Source organism: Chiloscyllium plagiosum, chromosome 9 (genome assembly GCF_004010195.1).
Source record: "Chiloscyllium plagiosum isolate BGI_BamShark_2017 chromosome 9, ASM401019v2, whole genome shotgun sequence".
Taxonomy (NCBI): domain Eukaryota; kingdom Metazoa; phylum Chordata; class Chondrichthyes; order Orectolobiformes; family Hemiscylliidae; genus Chiloscyllium; species Chiloscyllium plagiosum.
The window spans coordinates 896298-917735 of NC_057718.1; the positions used below are offsets into that span (position 1 = coordinate 896298).

Below are 21438 nucleotides of genomic sequence, written 5' to 3' on the forward strand. Positions count from 1 at the left end.
CTGAGGGAGTGCCGCACTGTCGGAGGGTCAGTACTGAGGGTGTGCCGTACTGTCGGAGGGTCAGCAGTGAGGGAATGCCGCACTGTCGGAGGGTCAGTGCTGAGGGAGTGTTGATCTGTCAGTACTGAGGGAGTGCCGCACTGTTGGAGTGTCAGTGCTGAGGGAGTGCTGCACTGTCGGAGGGTCAGTGCTGAAGGAGTGCTGCACTGTCGGAGGGTCAATGATAGACATGAGCTGCATTGTTTCAAATGGCTGTTCACAGAATCAGAATTATTATGGTGCAGAAGGAGGCCATTCGGCTCATTGTGCCAGTATCAGTTCTATTTCCCAGTGCCAATCTCTTGCCATTTCTGCATATCCCTGAACACTTTTTCTGCCCAAATCAGCACCCAATCCCCTCTTGAATGCTGAGGTCTCCATGGAGGAACTGAAAGTCTCCTGATGGCCTGGCCAGTACCCTTCCCTCAAAATACGTTAAAGCTGATAAACAGCTCTTTCACTCCTCCTCATGTGTTGGATGTTGCTGTGTCTCAGATGTGTGAATGATGAAGGTCACTGAAGCGTTAGTTTATACTTTCTCCAGAAGTTCTCCCATTCCTCCAGGTTACTCCAATGCTGCCACCTCCGTATTCCCCTCATCCCCCAAGCCAATGGTACAGTTATCTGATTGTCTTCCAACCCCTTGTGTTTTTTTAGTGAATAGTGTCCCTTGGTTGAAGGAGAGCTCCAGGCGGAACAGCCACACTTTCAACTGCCGGATGTTGGTGCGAGGACTTGAGGAGGCAAATGCAGACAGTCAGGAGAAGAGGCAGCAATATGAAATGATGCAGTGTTTTTCTGTCTCTCAGCCTAAGTCCATTAAGGAGGAAGGCAACGGTAAGTAGATTTTGGAGAACAGGCTGGACGTGATGTTGGTTGGATGGTTGGGAATTGGTGGAATTCACCTTTTCACCCATTTCTCGCCATATTCCCTGTCTGCCAGCTAATCAGATGTTGTTGGGTCAAAATCCTAGAATTCCCTCCCTTTTTGTTGTACTTCATCAAGGACATGGTGTCGCTAGCATTTATTGCCCATCCCTGTTGTAGTGAGCTGCCTTCTTGAATTACTGCAGTCCATGTGATGAGCCCTTCGGGGAGGAATTCCAGGATTTTGACTCAGCCACAGTGAAATAATCATGATATATTTCCATTTCAGGATGTTGACTGGCTTGGAGGGGAACTTTCAGGGGGTGATGTTCCCTTGTATCTGCTGCCCTTCTCCGTTTGGAAGGTGCTATCTATAGATCTTTATTTGGTGTATTTCTGCAGTGCATCTTGTAGTTGCTGCCACCCTTGGGCGACTGTCTTTGGCGAGTTTGCACATTCTCCTTGTGCCTGCGTGGGTTTCCTCTGGGTGCTCCGGTTTCCCCCCTCAGTCCAAAGATCTGCAGGTTAGGTGAATTGGCTATGCTAAATTGCCTGTTGTGTTCAGGGATGTGTAGGTTGGGTACATTAGTTTTGGGAAATATAGAGTAATAGGGTAGGGGAATGGGTATGGGTGGGATATTCTTTGGAGGGTCGGTATGGACTTGTTGGGCCAAATGGCCTGTTTCAACACTGTAGGCATTCTATGATTCTATGATAATACACACTACTGTTACTGAGTGTTAGTGGTGGATGGAGTGGATGTTTGTGGATATGGTGCCAGTCAAGTGGGTTGCTTTCTCCTGGATAGTGTCAAGCTTCTTGATTGTTGTTGGAGCTATACCCATCTAGGCAACTGGGAAGTATTCCATCACACTCCTGATTTGTGCCTTGTAGGTGATGGAGAGACTTTGCAGAGTCAGGAGGTGAGTTACCCACTGCAGTATTCTTAGCCTCTGACCTGTTCTTGTAGCCACTGTGTTTATGTGGTGAGTCCAGTTGAGTTTCTGGTCAATGGTAACTCAAAGAATGTTGGTAGTTAGGTATTTAAGTGATGGTAAAACCACTGAATGTCAAGGGCTGGTGGTTAGATTATTTCTTACTGGAAATGATCATTGCCTGGCAAGTGTGTAGTGTGAATTTACTTGCCACTTGTCAGCCCTATCCTTGAAATTGTGTAGATCTTGTTGGCACTTGAACATGCACTGCTTCAGTAGTTGTGAATGATGCAGAATATTGTGCAACCATTGGCGAACATCCCCACATCTGACCTTATGATGGAAGGAAGGCCAATGATGAAGCAGCTGCAGATGGTTGGACCTAGGGCACTACCCTGAGGGACTCCTGCAGCGATGTCCTGGAGCTGAGCTGAGTGACCTCCAGCAACCATAACCACCTTCCTATGTGCCAGGTATGACTCCAACCACCAGAGAGTTTGCCCCAACTCCAGTTTAATTAGGGCGCCTTGATGTCACACTCATTTGAATGGTCTTTACAGAAAGTGGATAGGGGAGGGGAGGAAACTATATTTCTGGTGGTGGGGTCTGTTTGTAGGTGGCAGAAATGGTGGAGGATGATGCGTTGTATAAGGAGGTTGGGGTGGAATGTGAGGATGGGGGGGGTGTTCTGTCCTTGTTGCGGTTGGAGGGGTGGGGTTTGAGGGCGGGGGTGGAATTTGAGGGCGGAGGTGCAGGAAGTGCATGAGATGCGTTGAAGGGCATCTTCAACCACATGGGAGGGGAAATTGCTGTCTCTAAAGAAGGAGGCCATCTGCTGTGATCTGTGATGGAACTGGTTCTCCTGCGAGTAGATGCAGCAGAGGCGAAGGAATTGGGAATATGGAATAGAATTTTTGCAGAAGGTAGGGTGGGAAGAGGTGTCATCCAGGTAACTGTGGGAGTTAGTGGGTTTGTAGAAAATATCAGTGTTGAGTCAGTCATCGTTGATGGAGATGGAGAGGTCCAGCAAGGGGAGAGAGGTGTCAGAGATGGTCCAGATGAATTTAAGGTCGGGATGGAATGTGTTGGTGAAGTTGATGAACTGGTCAACCTCCTCGTGGGAGCACGAGGTTGCACCGATGCAATCATTAATGTATCAGAGGAAAAGGTGGGGAGTGGTGCCAGTGTACCTTCTCCTTTAGTGCATTGTTTAATTCCCTCCATAATGACACTGTGGGGCTACCTGTAGCACATGGATTGCAGCGGTTCAAGCAGGCAGCTCATCACCAACTTTTCAGGAACAACAAGAGATCTACAGCAAATGCTGCCCCAGCCACTGATGCTCAATTCTCAAGAATGAAAAAATGGAACAAAAAACGCTGTTTTAGGAAGCCTAAGGTAAAGCTAGCATTTGCAGAGAGCCGGAGATCTGCAGGAGAACTGTACCTGCAGTACATATGTACCACTGTCAGTGGAGGGGATAACTCATTCTTTGGGGAGAACCAGCTACAGTCTCATACTTTTCTTTTTGCTGGTAATTGATGGGCATCCATCTGATTCTAAAGGCTGTTTGTTTGCATTGGTCAACAGATCTGCAGTCCTGTTTGATTTGCATAGCCCGCAAATTGCCGAAACCCCAGCTTGCTCCTGTGCCTGAGACATTCATCACTAAACAGGACACAACAGGTAAGGACAGACACTCTGACAAAGGATAGGTGCAATACTTTGATCTGAAGTGTATATGTAGAATGCTGAAGTGGGGAGAACAGAACCTAGACATTCGGAATAAGGGGGAAAGGAGAATGAGTATGCAGTGTTATTGGGGAATCCTTGCAATAGATTGTGTCAAATGCAAAGAAAAGAAGGGAAGGAAGTTAAATAATGGAAGAACTTGAGAAATGGGAGCAGGAGTAGGCCATTCAATGCCTCAAGCTTGCTCTCCAGTTAGATTATGACTGATCTGATTGTGGCCTCAACTTTACATTCCTGTCCATCCCTCACAAACTTCAAACCCCTTGCCAATCAGAAATCTGTCCAATGCAGCCTTGAGTATTTCAATTGCCTTGCTTCCATTGCTCTCTCAAGGTAGAAAATTCTAAACACTAATGACCCTGGATGTGGGTTTGCTCGCTGAGCTGTAAGGTTCAGTTTCAACATTTCGTCACCATACTAGGTAACATCTTAAGTGAACCTCCGGATGAAGCACTGGTGGTGTAGCCTGCTTTCTATTTGTGTTTGGGTTTCCTTGGGTTGGTGACATCACTTCCTGTGGTGACACTATTTCCTATGGTGATGTCATTTCCTGTTCTTTTTCTTAGAGGTGGTAAATGGGATCCAAGTCAATGTGTTTATTGATAGAGTTCCAGTTGGAATGCTATGCTTCTAGGAATTCTCATGTGTGACTCTGTTTGTCTTGTCCTAGGATGGATGTGTTGTCCCAGTCGAAGTGGTGTCCTTCCTCATCTGTATGTAAGGATACTTGTGAGAGTGGGTCATGTTGTTTTGTGGCCAGTTGATGTTCATGTATCATGGTGGCTAGTTTTCTGCCTGTTTGTCCAATGTAGTGTTTGTTACAGTTCTTGCAAGGTATTTTGTAAATGATATTAGTTTTGCTTGTTGTCTGTATAGGGTTTTTCAATAGCTGCTGTTTTAGTGTGTTGGTGGGTTTGTGGGCTACCATGATGCCAAGGGGTCTGAGTATTCTGGCAGTAATTTTTGAGATGTCTTTGATGTAGGGGGGAGCGGCTAGGGTTTCTGGACGTGTTTTGTCTGCTTGTTTGGGTTTGATGCTGAGAAATCGATGGACTGTGTTCATTGGGTACCCGTTCTTTTTGAATACACTGTGTAGGTGATTTTCCTCTGCTCTATGTAGTTCCTCTGTGCTGCAGTATGTGGTGGCTCGTTGAAATAATGTTCTGATGCAGCTTCGTTTATGGATGTTAGGATGATTGCGTCTGTAGTTCAATAATTGGTCCGTATGTGTTGTTTTCCTGTAGATGCTGGTTTGAAGTTGCCCATTGGCTGTTGGTTCTACTGTGACATCTAGGAATGGTAGTTTGTTGCTGTTTTCCTCCTTTTATTTTATGCCAGTAAGGGTATTGTTGATGGTCTTGAAGGTTTCTTCTAATTTGTTTTGTTTAGTGATGACAAAGGTGTCATCCACGTAGTGGACCCAGAGTTTGGGTTGGATGGTTGGCAGAGCTGTTTGTTTGAGTCTCTGCATTACTGCCTCTGCTAAGAACCCTGATATTGGAGATCCCATGGGTGTTCCATTGGTTTGTCTGTAGGTTTTGTTGTTGAAGGTGAAGTGGATGGTAAGGCATAGGTCCACTAGCTTGATGATACCGTCCTTGCTGATGAAGTTGGTGGTGTTTGGTGTATGTGTCTTTGGTAGTTCTAATAATGTAGTCAGTGTTTCCTTGGTTGATGTTGATGTTGATGGATGTGAACAGGGCTGTTACATCAAAGGAGACCATTATTTCGCCCTCTTCTATCTTGGTGTCTTTGGTCTTCCGGAATTCTTGGGTGGAGTGGATGGAGTGGCGTGAGTCTTCTACTATTGTTTTAGTCTTTGGTGTAGCTCCAAAGAGGTGTTTTTCTGACTGGAGGTCTGCGACCAGTGGTGTTTGCAAGGATTAGTACAGAAACTACTATTGTTTGTCATATTTATAAATGGTTTGATTAGAAATGTCGATGGTCTGATTAGTAAGTTTGGAGATGACATGAAAGTTGGTAGACTTGTGGATGGTGAGGAAGGATATCAGAGGATGCAGTGGGATATAGATCAGTTGGAAAGTTGAGCAGAGAAATGGCAGGTGGAATTTAATCTGAACAAGAGTGAGATGATGTATTTTGGGAGGTCAAATGCAGGAGGAAAGTATACAGGAAATGGCTGAGTCCTCAGGAGCATTGATGTTCAGAGGGATCTTGGAATCCAAGTCCATAGTTTCCTGAAAGTGGCAACACAAGTGGATAAGGTGGTAAATTAGGCATATGGCACAGTCATGGCATTGAGTATAACATTTGGCAAGTCGTGCAGCAATTTTATAAGGATTTATAAAGGCCACATTTGGAGTTTTGTTCTGGATGTAGAGGTTATTATGACACAGGGGAAACCCTTCTGCTAATTTATACCAGACACACAACAGAAAATCTCATCTTGCCTCGTAATCTGTTAAAGTGAGAGTGACAAAGGACTACCCAAATTCCATTACGTAAAGAAAAACAGTTTATTCTTTAACTCCAAGAAGAGGACATTAACCAACAACTGTGTACACTGTAGGCCTCCTTTGTCTGATCGATTTATCTACCTCCCACTGTACAAAAATATACTGATTCGATAAGAATCTCGATTATGATTACAAAATTCAAGTTTCAAAACCAGCCAGCTGTCAATCTTCCTCTGTAGAGTTTTTGGTGTCTTTTCTTTGGTCTTCTGTTGCACAGGTCTTTCATTGATAAAGGTACCTTTCAGAGAGTGGGTCTGTGGGCAGTCTATATTGGTGCTCTTTGCCTCTCTGGCTAGCTGTTCAAAATACCTGATTTTTATTCCCCAAAACATCAGATTGCCTCATTGGTTTGATGTCATCAAAACAGTAAAATTCAAATTCAATTATGTTTTTATACCTTGGGGCATAAACCGATTGGCGAAATTCGAATTGTTATGGGACATAGCACCTCAGCTCAGTTATTTGTTTCATAGCTAAATGTTGCAGTTTTCAATTTTTCAGCGCACTCTGCTTGCTAGGTCCTTGCCAGCTTTCACTCTCCCTTAACCCTTCACTCTCCCAAGCCTACGTCCCCCCTTAAGAAAAAAGTGAACCATCATAATGAAAAGATGGTTTCATTTTATTTCTATTTCTTAACCATGTTACCATGACATACACAGGACTTTAATCTAAGTTCATATTAACTTCTGCCCACATTTATATAATGTTGGTATCTATTCAATCTCATCTATACTTTATCAGCAAAATCCATGATAACACATCTGCTATTGCATTCTTACAACCTGCAATATGTATGAATTGTAAATTAAAAGTCTGTAACATAAGACTCCGATGAAATAATCTCATGTTCTTGTCTTTAAATCATTCCAAGAATGTAAGTGGATTGTGATCTGTGTACAGAACTGACTCTGACACATAGCTCGTGAAATTCTTTTTCGATCGGAGGGTATTTTCTCTGGTGGGTGTTGAGTTTCTTTGAGAAATAACTAACTGGCACAAAATTACATCATCATCTTCCTGTAGCAGTATAGCTGCAATTCCTATGTCACCAGCATCAATTGCAACTTTGAAGGGTTTCAAAAAGCTTGATGTAGCTAAAACTGGTGCAGTGGTTAGTACTGCTTTTAAATTGTCAACTGCCTCCTGGTATTGTTCTAGGCGAAAGTGGGTACTGCAGTTGCTGGAGATTAGAGTCAAGATTAGAGTAGTGCTGGAAAAGCACAGCAGGTCAGGCAGCATTTGAGGAGGGCAAAAATCGACATTTTGGGCAAAAACCTTCATCAGGAATGAGGGCATTGTTCTGTCCACCGAAATATTGTGTTCTTCTTTAGCAAATCTGTTAATGGTACCACTACGCTACTGAAGTTTGGAACAACTTTCCGGAAGAATCCACTGAGTACCTCCTTCTTTGAGGTTGGTCATGGAAATTCCTCGATGGCCTTCGTCTTTGCATTCCATGGGGTCAACCTTCCATGACCGATGTTCTGTCCCAAGAACGTCACCTCTGCTTTCGCAAATTCAGTTTTGTTTCTCATAATCAGTCAAAGAGCTATGCCAACTGTACCATGTGACCTTCCCAGGATTCACTAAGGTCACTACATCGTCCAAATAGACTGCACAGTTTGTTAACTCAATCACAACTCTGTTCATGAGTCTTTGGAATGTGACAGATGTGTTCTTCATTCCAAAAGACATCACTTTGAATTGATATAGCCCATTTGGGGTTACAAATGCAGAAATTTCTTTGGCTTTGTCTGATTAAACGTATCTGCCAGTAACCATGCAGTAGGTCCAACTTCGGAATGTAACTGGCTTATCCAACTTTCTCGATACAGTCTTCTAATCTCGGTATTGGGTATGAGTCTGATTTTGTTACGGCATTGACCTTCCGATAGTCCACACAAAATCGTTGAGTCCTGTCAGGTTTTAGAACTAAGATGATCAGCGAACTCCACTCGCTCTGACTTGGTTCGATGATATCTTTGTTGAGCATGGCCTCCACTTCCTTCTAGACCTGTCTGGCTTTGAAAGGATTAAGCCGATCGGGGTGTAGTTTTATTGGAACAGCATTCCCTATGTCTACCTCATACACAATAGCATTAGTCCTCCCCATCTTATTCCTGCATATATCCTCATACTGCTGTAACAAACCTTTCAGCTGCATTCTTTGCTCCTGAGACAGATAGTAAACTAAGCTATCCCACTCCTCAAGGCCTTCCTTATTGTTTAACATATTTTGAGGTACATCAAACTCCACAACTTCTGGATTTGATTCCTCACTCTGCAGGGCAGTAACTAACACCTGTTTCTCCAATTCTTTCTCTCTAGTATAATAAGGTTTCAAAATATTCACATGACATACCTGATGCAGTTTTTTCCTGTCTGATTCTTAACCGGATATTTCACTTGTCTCAACGTTTTTTCAATTTGATAGGGGCCACTAAACCTAGCTTTGAAGGGATATCCTATCACTGGTAGCAATACTAATATGTCATCTCCACGGGAAAACTTCCAAATTGCAGAGACTTTATCTGCCACCTGCTTCATTCTATGCTGTGCTCTCGTTCGATGCTGTTTAGCTAACTTACCTACACGATTTAATCTCTGCCTCACCTTAGATACATAATCCAAGTGTGAGACCTCCGACTTTGGTCCTGTCAATTTTTCTTTAATTAATTTCAAAGGGCCTCTCACTTCATGTCCGAATATTAACTCAGAGGGAGTGAACTGAGTAGATTCGTTTGGGGCATCTCTAATGGTAAACAGTACGACTGAGATAACTTTATCCCCATCATTCTGTTAATCCTGACAGTACGCTCTTAATATAGTCTTCAGGGTCTGATGCCAACTTTCCAAAGCTCCCTGGGATTCAGGATGATGCGCACTTTAAATCAAGAGCTTTATACCTAAGCTATCCATGACTTCCTGAAACAGCCTAGTGGTAAAGTTTGACCCTTGGTCTGACTGAATCTCTCTGGGTAGCCCATACCGTGTGAAGAAAGCTACTAACTCCTCTACCACCTTTTTTGTCTTCACACTCTGTAATGGAATTGCCTCCGGAAATCTGGTAGACACATCCATTATGGTTAACAAGTATTGGTTCTCAGTTTTAGTTCTCAGGAGGGGACCTACACAATCAATTATAACCCACGTGAAAGATTCTTCGAATGCCGAAATTGGCAACAAATGTGCTACTGCCTGTGGCTTACCTACCATTTGGCATGTATGACATGTACGGCAAAAGTTAGCCACATCCTTTTGCATTTCATGCCAATAAAAATGTTTTTGTATCTTAGTATTGAGTCTTTCGTATAACTAGGTAACCTCCTACATTAGTTCATGTGCTACCTGTAACACTTACTGTCTGTATGCTACCGGCAACACAATCTGGTGCACTTCGGCCCATTTCTCCTCTGCACTAACCTGCCGTCGTCTCCATTTTCATCTTAGAATTCTATTTTTGAGATAATAACCCTCAGGAATATTCTCTGCCTCCTTTTCTGAGTACTCATCAACATATGTATGTTTTATTGTCTCGTCTTTCTGTTGTATGACCCTCAGCCTATTCAGACTTTTCCTGTACCATTACGTCAAACACAGTGTCTGTTAACTGAACCTGAACTCCTTCATCTTTCTCTTTAGTTCTTGCTTCGTGCTATGACTTATGATAGTTGGATTTTGTTGCAACACAGTCTGGAAAAACACCAGGGCATTTTTCTTTTAACTCCTCAGTTCCCTGGTCTTCCTTGGGCTTTACCACAACAAGGGGTGTCACTCCCACCTTGGACCCTGCTAAATTGTTCCCAAATACTAACTGGATTCCTGGAAATGACACTGTTAATCACTCCCACTGTTCTTTCCCAGTCTTGAGTTGGCAATCCAACTTGATCTTACATAGGGAAACGCTACATTTCTGTCCATCTATCCCGAAAATTACCACTCTGTCGGGTAACAGGTCAGAAAGTGTGCAAATATGTTCATCTCTTACTGTTAGAGACTGGTTAGATTCTGCATCTCTCAAAATTATAACTTTGTGCCCTTCTCCCCCTGTGCTTTCTGAGTAAACTTTACCCACAGAGGCAAATTCTTTATGGAGGTCAGGCACTAGCTCCATGCCCAATCCCTGTCGTGGCTGTGCACTCTCCTGCAGCTCCTCAATGTTTCTTGGGGTCTCCTTCACTACTTTCACTAATGCCACTGGCTTAGCTTCTTTTACCACATCTTTTCCCACACTTTCTGGCAGTGAGATCACCTTTTCCCAATGCCCTGCTGAAACCACCGGCACTGTGATTTTCTGTGTCCCACTCCATTATAGTGAAAACCCCTGAGGCCTTTCACCACCTTTCTACCCTGTTGGGCTTCTTTTATGACCTGTGGTAAACACTTACCAGTTTTCTCTACTCTTTGTTTCATAGCGTAGGATCTCCCCTTCTTCCAACTTCCAGCCCTCCACAGGATGAAATTCTTGCCGGAAGCTTGTCTTATGCATCAATATGTATTCATCTGCTAATTATTGCTCTTCTCACTTCCTGAACTTTCTGTAGATCCATATGAATTCTTAGCATCTCCGGAAGTGAGTTTTTAAACTCCTCCAGCAGAATAATCTCTCTTAGAGCCTCAAATGTCCTATCTATTTTCAAAGCACAGACCCATCGATCAAAATTACTATGTTTAATTCTTTCAAACTCAACAGAAATGTGACCTGGTTCCTTTTTTGTGTTTCTGAACTGCTGCCTATATGCTTCTGGTACCAATTCATATGCACTTAAAATAGCCTGTTTACCTTCTTCATAATCTCTTGACCCCCTTGTCTGTCAATGCTGCAAATACCTAATTACCTCTGCCTACCAATTTAGTCTAAACTAGCCTTGCACAAATCCTCGGACCACTCCATCTGCCTTGCCAATTTTTCAAATGAAATAAAGAAGGCTTCAACATCTTTAGAGTTTTAACATATTGTATATGCCACTACCTTCTCTCTTCATCTCCATCCTGTTAACTTTGCTGACTAAGTTGCAATTTCTGAAGTTCAAACTCTCTCACCATTTCTCTTTGTCTTGTCTCTTTTTCTCTCTCCCCTTTTTCTCTCTCTGCTTAGCTAAGAAGCTTCTCTCTTTATTTTTCCTCTTTCTCTTTCTTCTCTCTCTCTCTCTCTCTACCCCTTTGATTATCTTCTCACTCCATTTTTCTCAATTGTAATTTAAATTTTTCTAACTCTACCGCACTTGTCTGTTCCTGATGAAGGGCTTTTGCCTGAAACGTCGATTTTTGTGCTCCTTAGATGCTGCCTAACCTGCTGTGCTTTTCCAGCACCACTTTAATCCAGACCCCTGTTTCTCTGACACACCTAAGTGTTTGAGTAATTTCAGCTTTACTTTTGTCCTTGGTTAAATCCAATTCTAACCTCTTTGCTAATTCTAAAAGTAAGGTCTTTTTTTTTCTTTCTAAACTTTCTTGGCACATTTAGGAATCATTTTCTAAACCCAGAACCTCTTTAGCAATTTTCAGAACCATTTCTCTCACTTTTAATTTCACCAACCACAAATAACCGAAATTAACCAAATTGTCTCACCTTTGTTTATATAAAGATCAAGGACATGAGCTGGCAAGTGTCTAAATCTGCAGAATCTGTCCACGTCTCAGACTGGATCTGTCTAAACATGTCCAAATCATGATCCCGAGTTCCCAAACTGTTTTGACACTGGGTAAACCTCTCTGCTAATTTAAACCAGACACATAGAATAGCTCATCTCGCCTTGTAATCTGTTAAAGTATGAGTGACAACGAACTCCAAATTCCACTATTTAAAGAAAAAATAACAGTTTATTCTTTAACTCCATGAAGAGAACATTAAACAACAACTGTGTATACTGTAGGTCTCATTTGTCTGATCGATTTATCGACCTCCCACTCTCCAACAATATACTGATTCGATAAAAACCTCGATTAAGATTACAAAAAAAAATTCAAGTTTCAAAACCAGCTAGCTTACAATCTTCCTGTGTAGATTTTCTGGTGTCTTTTCTTTGGTCTTCTGTTGCACAGGTCTTTCATTGATAAAGGCACCTTTCAGAGAGTGGGTCTGTGGGCAGTCTGTATTGGTGCTCTTTGCCTCTCTGGCTAACTGTTCAAAATGCCTGATTTTTATTCCCAGAACATTGGATCGTCTCATTGGTTTGATGTCAAAACAGTAAAGTTCAAATTAATTTGGTTTTAGTATCTTGGGGCATAATTTTAACTGGCTAAATTTGAATTGTTGTGGGACATAGCAGCTCAGCTCAGGTATTTGTTTCACAGCCAAATGTTACATTTTAAAATCTTTCAGCACACTCTGTGCTTGCTAGTCCAGTTTTCACTCTCCCTCCACTTCATAACAGGGCCTTGAAGAGGGTGCAAAAGAGGTTTACCAGGATGCTGCCTAGATTGGAGTGTATTAACAATAAGCAGAGTTTGGATACATTGGATTGTTTTGCAATAGCGTTGGAGGTTGAGAGACCACTTGATAGAAGTATATAAAGTTATGAGGGGCATGAATAAGAGGGATAGTCAGAGTATCTTTCCTAGTGTTGAAATGTCAAATACGAGGCGCATAGGTTTAAGGTGAGAAGGGAAAAATTTAAAGGAGATTTACGAGGTAAGTTTTTTACACAAGGTGGTAGGTGCCTGGAATGTGCTGCCAGGGGAGGTGATAGAAACGATATGTTAGCAAAGTTTAACGGGCATTTAGACAGACACATGAATAGGCCGAGAATAGGGGGGTATGGACCATGGAAAAGATTACGTTAGTCTGCTGCATAACAATTCCTACCCTCCCACCTCCCCCCTCCCCCCCAACCACCATCCTGCAGCTTCTACACTTTGATAGAAACTTTAGTACATTGGAATATTGAGCTACTATTCTTGTCCTTCTTTCAACTGTGTCTCAGTAATTCCAACAATATCATACTTCTATGTGCTGATTAAAGCTCAGAGTTCAAGTTTGATCTTTAATCCCGTCAATTTCCCAACAGCTTTTCCCCTGCTCATACTGATTTCCTTTATTTTCTCTCTCTCACTTGACCATGTGTTCACCAACAGTTTTGGAACATAACTTGTGTCTTTCTTTGTGAATACAGAACCAAAATGCATTATGTGCTTAGTCTGCCTCCTCTTTCGATCCCGTAATAACTTTCCAGTTTCTGGCAGTAAAGACATTTCTCTTCATTAATCATTTTCTGTTCACATAACCATGGAACCCTGGCTGTCTTTTCTCATCAAGCTTTCTCTCTAACCCTGCTTTCCCCTGTTAACCAATCCCTTTTTTCTCCTCTGCTGCAATGCTGTCTGCGGGACACACTTCCCAGTCTTTGTTCCAACCTAGAGTCTGTTCTGCTTTTCATGGTTGATCTTTGTTAATTCTCTCTAACCATTTTTAGTTGGTTTCCCTTAATACCCTTGTCCAAAAATAACCATTCAGCTTCAGTTTTGAAATTTGCATCTGGCCCCCAGCAACCAGAGCCCTTTGGGAAGATTGTCAGAAACATCTGTTTCTGTTAATCGAGAAGCAGTTGGTGTTCCACTTCTAGAGGGCTTAGCTTCAATATTAAGATGGTGCCTCCCTATTTTGGACACTCAGAAGAAATAATTTCTCTTTTCCCCCAAATAAATACAAGATCTCAAATAGCTCTTATAACTTCTATGCAAAATAGAGTTCAAGGCTAGTTTATTCAATCAATCAGTCCTGTTAGGACACGGAGGCAGAACCCTCTGTTAAATAATCTAAGTGCCCAGAAAAGCTGGTCTCGCCTCATAATCTGTTAAAATATGAGGGACAGAGAACTTCCAAATTCCACTATTTAAAGAAAATAATGTCAATTTATTTTCTAACTCTGAAAGAGAACATCAAACAAAAACAATTCACAAATCTAAGCCCTCCTTTCTCTGAACTGCTTACTGTCTGCCTCGAACTCTATAACAAAATGCTATTCCAATAAGATACTTATTAAAATTGCATCAACTTAATTTCAAACTAATCTCTGTCGTCTTCTGTGTTTTCACTCTTCCAGCTGCTGACCTCCCTGGGTTCCCCTCTTTGTTTTTACTGTCAGTGTGTTTCTCATGAAACAGTACCTTTGATAGAGAATATTTTCTTATTTCTTTGAGAGCAAGGTGTTAGATGGGTAATGAGCTCTCCAGGATTTTTTCTCTTTTTCTACGGCAGATCTCTGGCCAGCTTTCAAAATGTGCACTTTCTTATCCACCGCCCCGCCCAGCATCGGATCTACCTATTGGTTTGATGCTGGCAAAACAATAAATCCAAACTCAATAGGGTCTTAGTATCCTGGGACATAATTTAAACTGATTGGTTAAATTTGAATTATTGTCAAAACAGCAGCCAAACTCAAGTATCCATTTCACAGCCAAATGTTATATTAATTAAAATTTTCCAGTACACTCTGGGACTGCCATCTAGTCATATACATAGCTGCTTGTAAGCCCTGAGTACAGAACAGCATTCTATCTCTTAAAGGTACAGTACATGGCTTCAACTTCATAACAGTCCTCATAATTGAATCTTTCATCCTTCTTTCCTTTCTGATGAGGGGTTCTTGTGGTGCACTGGTAATATTGCTAGGCGCTTATCGACTATGGTGTTAACTGTTAACTGTGGTTGTTTGGTTTTTCTACTTTTTAGTAAGAAGGTCTGTAATGTTTAACTTTTTTACTTTGTTTTCTTTAATTTTTCTGTTTTGTACCAAAATTCTGTACCTAGATCCATTTGTATCTAGGATCGTGCTGTAAGTGGTGATTATAAGCATTCACTATTCTCATGTGAGTACATTTGACAGTAAACATAATTCAAGCCAGAAAGTCCATGTCCCACTTGTCCCAGAGGGGAGTCATAGCACTGTCTTGAGCATCCCAATACCATTTCTATGGTACAGTGAGCAGTACTGAATATGGGTCACCAGATGGTATTTCACCAGAGCTCTTGTTAATCTGGACACTTGCAGTTCTGTCTATTCCAGCTCCCTTCAGGTGATGGGCACAGTTAAAATCTCCATTTTAATTATTATGCATGATTGTATTTGGGGTTCAAGTTGGGGTTGAGGTTTGATTGTATTAAACTCTCTTATTTTGTTTTAGGAAAGATTATTTCTATTGATGCAAGCACTCTACGGGCCTCAGCAAGAGTGGGCTGGGAGGATCTGGTCAGGAAATGTATCTATGCTTTTTTCCAGCCACAGCAACGGGGATCCTCGTATGCTAAACAGCTGCTCCAGGAAGGTAGGTAATCATTGCTTGTTCTTAACTACTGGACAGTGATCTGGACAGCAGGGAGAAAATGAGGGCTGCAGATGCTGGAGATCAGAGTTAAAAAGTGTGGCACTGGAAAAGCACAGGCAGCATCTGAGGAGCAGGAGAGTCCACATTTCGAGCATAAGCATTTTGTCAGGAATGTGGGGCTGGCTGAAGGGGGCTGAGAGATAAATGGGAGGGGAATGGGGTGGCGGGAAGGTAACTGGGAATGCGATAGGTGGATGAAGGTGAGAGGTGATGGTGATCGGTCAGAGAGGAGGGTGGAGTGGACAGGTGGGAAGGAAGATGGGCAGGTGGGACAGTTCAAGAGGGTAGTGCCGAGTTGGAGGGTCAGATCTGAGATAAGGTGGGGGAGGGGAAATGAGGAAGCTAGTGAAATCAACACTGATTCCATGGGAGCTGAAGGGCCGCAAGGTGGAAGATGAGGTGTTCTTCCTCCAGTTGTCGGATCGCTAGGATTTAGCAGTGGAGGACCTCGGGTCTTGCATGTCCTTGGTGGAGTGGGAGGGGGAGTTGAAGTGTTCAGCCACAGGGTGGTGGGGTTGTTTGTTGCGTGTTGTGACGAGGCTGCTCATTCCGGCAAGGTGATGTCATCCTTGATTTTTGCTTGAGGTTGTAAACGGCCCAGACTCTGAAAAGTTTGAGAGTTTGGATAGATTTTAGGGCCCATTTTTTACAGCTAACAGATACTGCCTCAGACAGAAGACTTTCAAGTTAAAAAAACTTGTGTAATGAAAGGGGAGTGGCCAGTTCAGCAGCAGCATGTTTGAAGGAAGGCTGTCGGAAGCAATCCAGCCTGATTCTCGCTCTTGCTCACTCTAACTTCAAGTGTGTAAGTCTTTGTTGGTTTTTACTTTTTGTGCCAAGGGGTGTTTATTGGGATTGTTGCATGTATTTTGGAATAGCATTAAGTCCGAATAGCCTCAGTGTTCGGATAGGATAAGTTTTCTATTTTCTGGTCTATGTGTTTCATACTGTAATTTTGTGAATAAATTCTGTTTTGTTTAAAAACTAAGTCAGCTGACCAGCTAATTCTCGGCAGGAAAATCCACTATACACTTAAGTAAATCAAATAGCAAAGCTAGGGTCTGGACTCTCAGTTTAAAATGTTTTGAGGGGTCGGGCCTGATCCATAACAGTGTGTCCTGGCGATGTTCTCTGAAACATTCCGCAAGTTGACGTCCTGTCTCCCCAGTGTAGTTGATCAACTTCTCAAACACCTTTCACCCTGACCTCAATTTCACCTGGACCATCTTGAAAACACCTCCTTCTCTTTCCTGGACCTCCGCATTTCTATTTCTAGTGACTGACTCAACACGGGCATCTACTTCAAACCCACTGACTTCCGCAGCTATCTGGACTACACCATCCCCCCTCCCCCTTTCCAATCACAGCAAGGACACCTTTCACCACACAATCTCTGGATACAACGCTTCATCCTTCGCCATTTCTGCCATCTACAGTCAGATCCCACCACCAGAGATATATTTCCCTCCCCACGCCTTTAAACATTCCGCAGAGACTATTCCCTCCGTGACTCCTTCATTAGGTCAACGCTCCCCCACCAACCCACCATTCCCTTGCCACCGCAACAAGTGTAAAACCTGCCTACCCCCCTCCTCCCATCTCTATTCAAGGCTCCAAAGGATCCTTCCATATCCAGCCGAGATTTTCTGTACCTCCAAACACCTCATCACTGTACCTCCAAACACCTCAATGTGGTCAACTCTATGTTGAGGACACAGGACACCAATTTGTGGAATGCTTCAGAGAACATCTCTGGGGCACACGCACTAAACTAACCCATCGCCCTGTGACCGAACACTTGCATTCCCAGCTGCCTTGCACCCCCAGCCATTTATCTCTCAGCCCCCTTGTGGTTCTCCCACATTCCTGATGAAAAGCTTTTGCTTGAAATGTTGACTCTCCTGCTCCTCAGATGCTGTCTGACTGGCTGTGCTTTTCCAGCACCACATTTTTTGATTCAAATCACAGCAATTCTCCATTAAATTCCCTTTTTGTTATGTCACCTCTGATTCTTATGGTGATTACTTTCCACCTGTATTCCCTCGTTAAAGATCCTTTTGTCATTAAAAACAGTTTCTCCTTACTCTATCTAATCTTTTCATTCAAATCTCCTCTCAACTTTCATGGCCTGTGTTCTCCAACCTCCTTGTATGACTGAATCCTCTTCCCTCACCAGTCCTTTGTTATTTCACCGAACAGTGCCCCACTGTCAACATCCTTGATATTATCATTGTCCAGAAACCCCTTTGGACTCACCATATAAACACAGGCCATGGCTACAAGAGCAGGTCAGAGGCTAGGAATACTGTGGTGCATAACTCACCTCATGACTCCCCAAAGTCTACATAGCATAAGTCAGGAGGGGGGTGGGCTGGTGGAATATTCTACATTTGCCATGATGGGTGCAGCTCCAACAGTAATCACAAAGCTTGACACCACTCAGGACAAAGCAGCCCGCTTGATTGGCACTACATCCACAAACACTCACTCCGTCCACCACTAATGTTCAGTGTATGCAAACACAAGATGTATTGCAGAAATTTATCAATGGTCTCCTTGTTGGGGAGGGTTTGAATTAATGTGGCAGGGGGATGGGAACCAAATAAAGAGGTTAGTGGACAGTAAGGAACTTGATAATTAAGTCAGCGTGACTAAGGAGAAGAGTAGGCAGGGAGCAGATGATGAACGCAAAGGCTCTTGTGATCTGAGATGCATTTGTTTTTAGGCAAAAAGTGTACTGTAGTAGGTAAGGGAGATGAACTTAGGGCTTGGATTAGTACTTGAGAGTATGATGTTATTGCTATTACTGAGACTTGGTTGAGGGAAGGGCATGATTGGCAACTAAATATCCCAGGATATTGATGCTTCAGGCCGGATAGAGAGGGAGGTAAAAGGGTTCGAGGAGTTACATTATTGGTCAGAGAGGATATCGCAGCTGTGCTGAAGGAGGGCACTATGGAGGACTCGAGCATTGAGACAATATGGGCAGAGCTCAGAAATAGGAAGGGTACGGTAACAATTTTGGGTCTATATTACAGGCCTCCCAACAGCAAGCATGAGATAGAGGTACAAATATGTAAACAGGTTATGGAAAGATGGAGGAGCAACAGGGTGGTGGTGATAGGAGATTTGAATTTTCCCAACATTGACTGGGATTCACTTAGTGTTAGAGGTCTAGATGGAACAAAATTTGTAAGGAGCCTCTAGGAGGGTTTCCTAGAGCAGTATGTAAATAGTCCAACTTGGGAGGGGGTCATACTGGACCTGGTGTTGGGGAATGAGCCTGGCCAGGTGGTTGAAGTATCAGTAGGGGATTACTTTGGGAATACTGATCACAATTCCGTAAGTTTTAAAATACTCATGGGCAAAGAGGAGAGTGGTCCTAAAGGAAGAGTGCTAAATTGGGGGAAGGCCAACTATAGCAAAAATTGGCAGGAGCTGGGGAATGTGGATCGGGAGCAGCTGTTTGAGGGTAAATCCATATTTGCTATGTGGGAGGCTTTTAAAGAGAGGTTGATGAGAATGCAGGACAGACATGTCCCTGTGAAAATGAGGGATAGGAATGGCAAGATTAGGGAACCATGGATGACAGGTGAAATTGTAAGACTTGCTAAGAGGGAAAAGGAAGCGTATGTAAGGTCTAGGTGACTGAAGACGATGAAGCTTTGGAAGAATACCTGGAAAGTAGGACCAATCTGAAACAAGTGATTAAGAGGGCTAAAAGGGGTCATGAAATATCTTTAGCAAACAGGGTTACAAAAAGTCCCAAAGCCTTTTATTCATATATAAGGTGAAAGAGGGTAACGAGAAATAGGGGCCACTCAAGGACAAAGGAGGAAAGTTATGCGTGGAGTCAGAGAAAATAGGTGAGATTCTTAGTACTTGGCATCTGTATTCACCGAGGAGAGGGACGTGATGAATGTTGAGGTTAGGGATAGATGTTTCATTACTCGAGATCAGGCCGGCATAAGTGTTAGGTAATCTAAAAGGCATTAAGGTGGACAAGTCCCCAGGTCCAGATGGGATCTATCCCAGCTTACTGAGGGAAGTGAGAGAGGAAATGGTTGGGCCTTAACAGATACCTTTACAGCAACCTTGAACACGGGTGAGGTCCCCGAGGACTGGAGAATTGCTAATGTTCCCTTGTTTAAGAAGGGTAGCGAGGATAATCCAGATAATTATAGACTGGAGAGCCTGATGTTAGTGGTAGGAAAGCCACTGGAGAAGATACTGAGGGAAAGGATCTATTTACATTTGGAAGAAAATAGTCTAATCAGTGATACGCAGCATGGTCTTGTACAGGGAAGGTCATGTCTTACCAACTTAATAGAATTCTTTGAGGAAGTGGTAAAGTGATTGATGAGGGAAGGGCTGTAGATGTCATTTACATGGACTTCAGTAAAGTGTTTGATAAGATTCCCCATGGTAGGCTTATGGAGAAAGTGAAGTCACATGGGGTCCAGGTTGTACTAGCTAGATGGATTAGGAACTGACTGGGCAACAGAAGACAGAGTAGTAGTGGAAGGGAGTTTCTCAAAGTGTCGAACTGCAATCAGTGGTGTTCCACAAGGATCTATGTTGTTTATGATATAAATAATGATCTGGAGGAAGGTATAGGTGGTCTGATTAGTAAGTTTGCAGATGATATGAAGATTGGTGGAGTAGCAGATGGTGTAGGAGACTGTCAGAGAATGCAGCAGAATATAGATAGATTGGAGAGTTAGAACTTAGAACATTACAGCGCAGTACAGGCCCTTCAGCCCTCGATGTTGCGCTGACCTGTCATACCAATCTGAAGCCCATCTAACCTACACTATTCCATGTACGTCCATATGCTTGTCCAATGACGACTTAAATGTACTTTGGCAAATCTACTACCGTTGCAGGCAAAGCATTCCATACCCTTACTACTCTCTGAGTAAAGAAATTACCTCTGACATTTGTCCGATATCTATCACCCCTCAATTTAAAGCTATACCCCCTCGTGCTCGCTGTCACCATACTTGGAAAAAGGCTCTCCCTGTCCACTCTATCTAACCTTCTGATTATCTTATATGTCTCTATTAAGTCACCTCTCAACCTTCTTCTCTCTAACGAAAACAGCCTCAAGTCCCTCAGCCTTTCCTCGTAATACCTTCCCTCCATACCAGGCAACATCCTAGTAAATCTCCTCTGCACCCTTCTCAAAGCTTGCACATCCTCCTTCTAATGCGGTGACCAGAACTGTACACAATACTCCAAGTGCGGCTGCACCAGAGTTTTGTACAGCTGCAGTATAACCTCATGGTTACAGAACTCAATCCCTCTATTAATAAAAGCTAAAACACTATATGCCTTCTTAACAACCCTGTCAACCTGGGTGGCAACTTTCAAGGATCTGTGTACCTGGAAACTGAGATCTCTGCTCATCTACACTACCAAGAATCTTACCATTAGCCCAGTACTTTGCATTCCGGCTACTCCGATCAAAGTGAATCACCTCACACTTGTCCGCATTAAACTCCATTTGCCACCTCTCAGTCCAGCTCTGCAGCTTATCTATATCTCTCTGTAACCTACAACATCCTTTGTCACTATCCACAACCCCACCGACCTTAGTGTCGTCTGCAAATTTACTAACCCACCCTTCTACGCCCTCATCCAGGTCGTTTATAAAAATGACGAACAGCAGTGGATCCAACATCGACCCTTGCGGTACACCACTAGTAACTGGACTCCAGGATGAACATTTCCCATCAACCATCACCCTCTGTCTTCTTTCAGCAAGCCTATTACTGATCCAAACTGCTATATTTCCCACTATCCCATTCTTCCGCATTTTGTACAACAGCCTACTGTGGGGAACCTATCGAACGCTTTGCTCAAATCCATGTACACCACATCAACCGGTTTACTCTCATCTACCTGTTTGGTCACCTTCTCAAAGAACTCAATAAGGTTTGTGAGGCACGACCTACCCTTCACAAAACCGTGCTGACTATCCCTAGTCAGCGGCATGGTGGCATAGTGGGCAGCACGGTGGCACAGTGGTTAGCACTGCT

The 21438-nt window shown here is 43.1% G+C and overlaps 1 protein-coding gene across 1 annotated transcript in view; it reads left to right on the plus strand.

The window, feature by feature from the left end:
• Positions 1–21438, plus strand: part of ncoa1 (nuclear receptor coactivator 1) — a 99564-nt gene that overhangs the window by 29168 nt on the left and 48958 nt on the right. The window contains exons 6-8 of the mRNA XM_043695214.1: positions 697–876; positions 3432–3527; positions 15197–15337. Of these exons, the coding sequence (XP_043551149.1) occupies positions 697–876; positions 3432–3527; positions 15197–15337 (417 nt within the window). The remainder of the gene's footprint in view (positions 1–696; positions 877–3431; positions 3528–15196; positions 15338–21438) is intronic.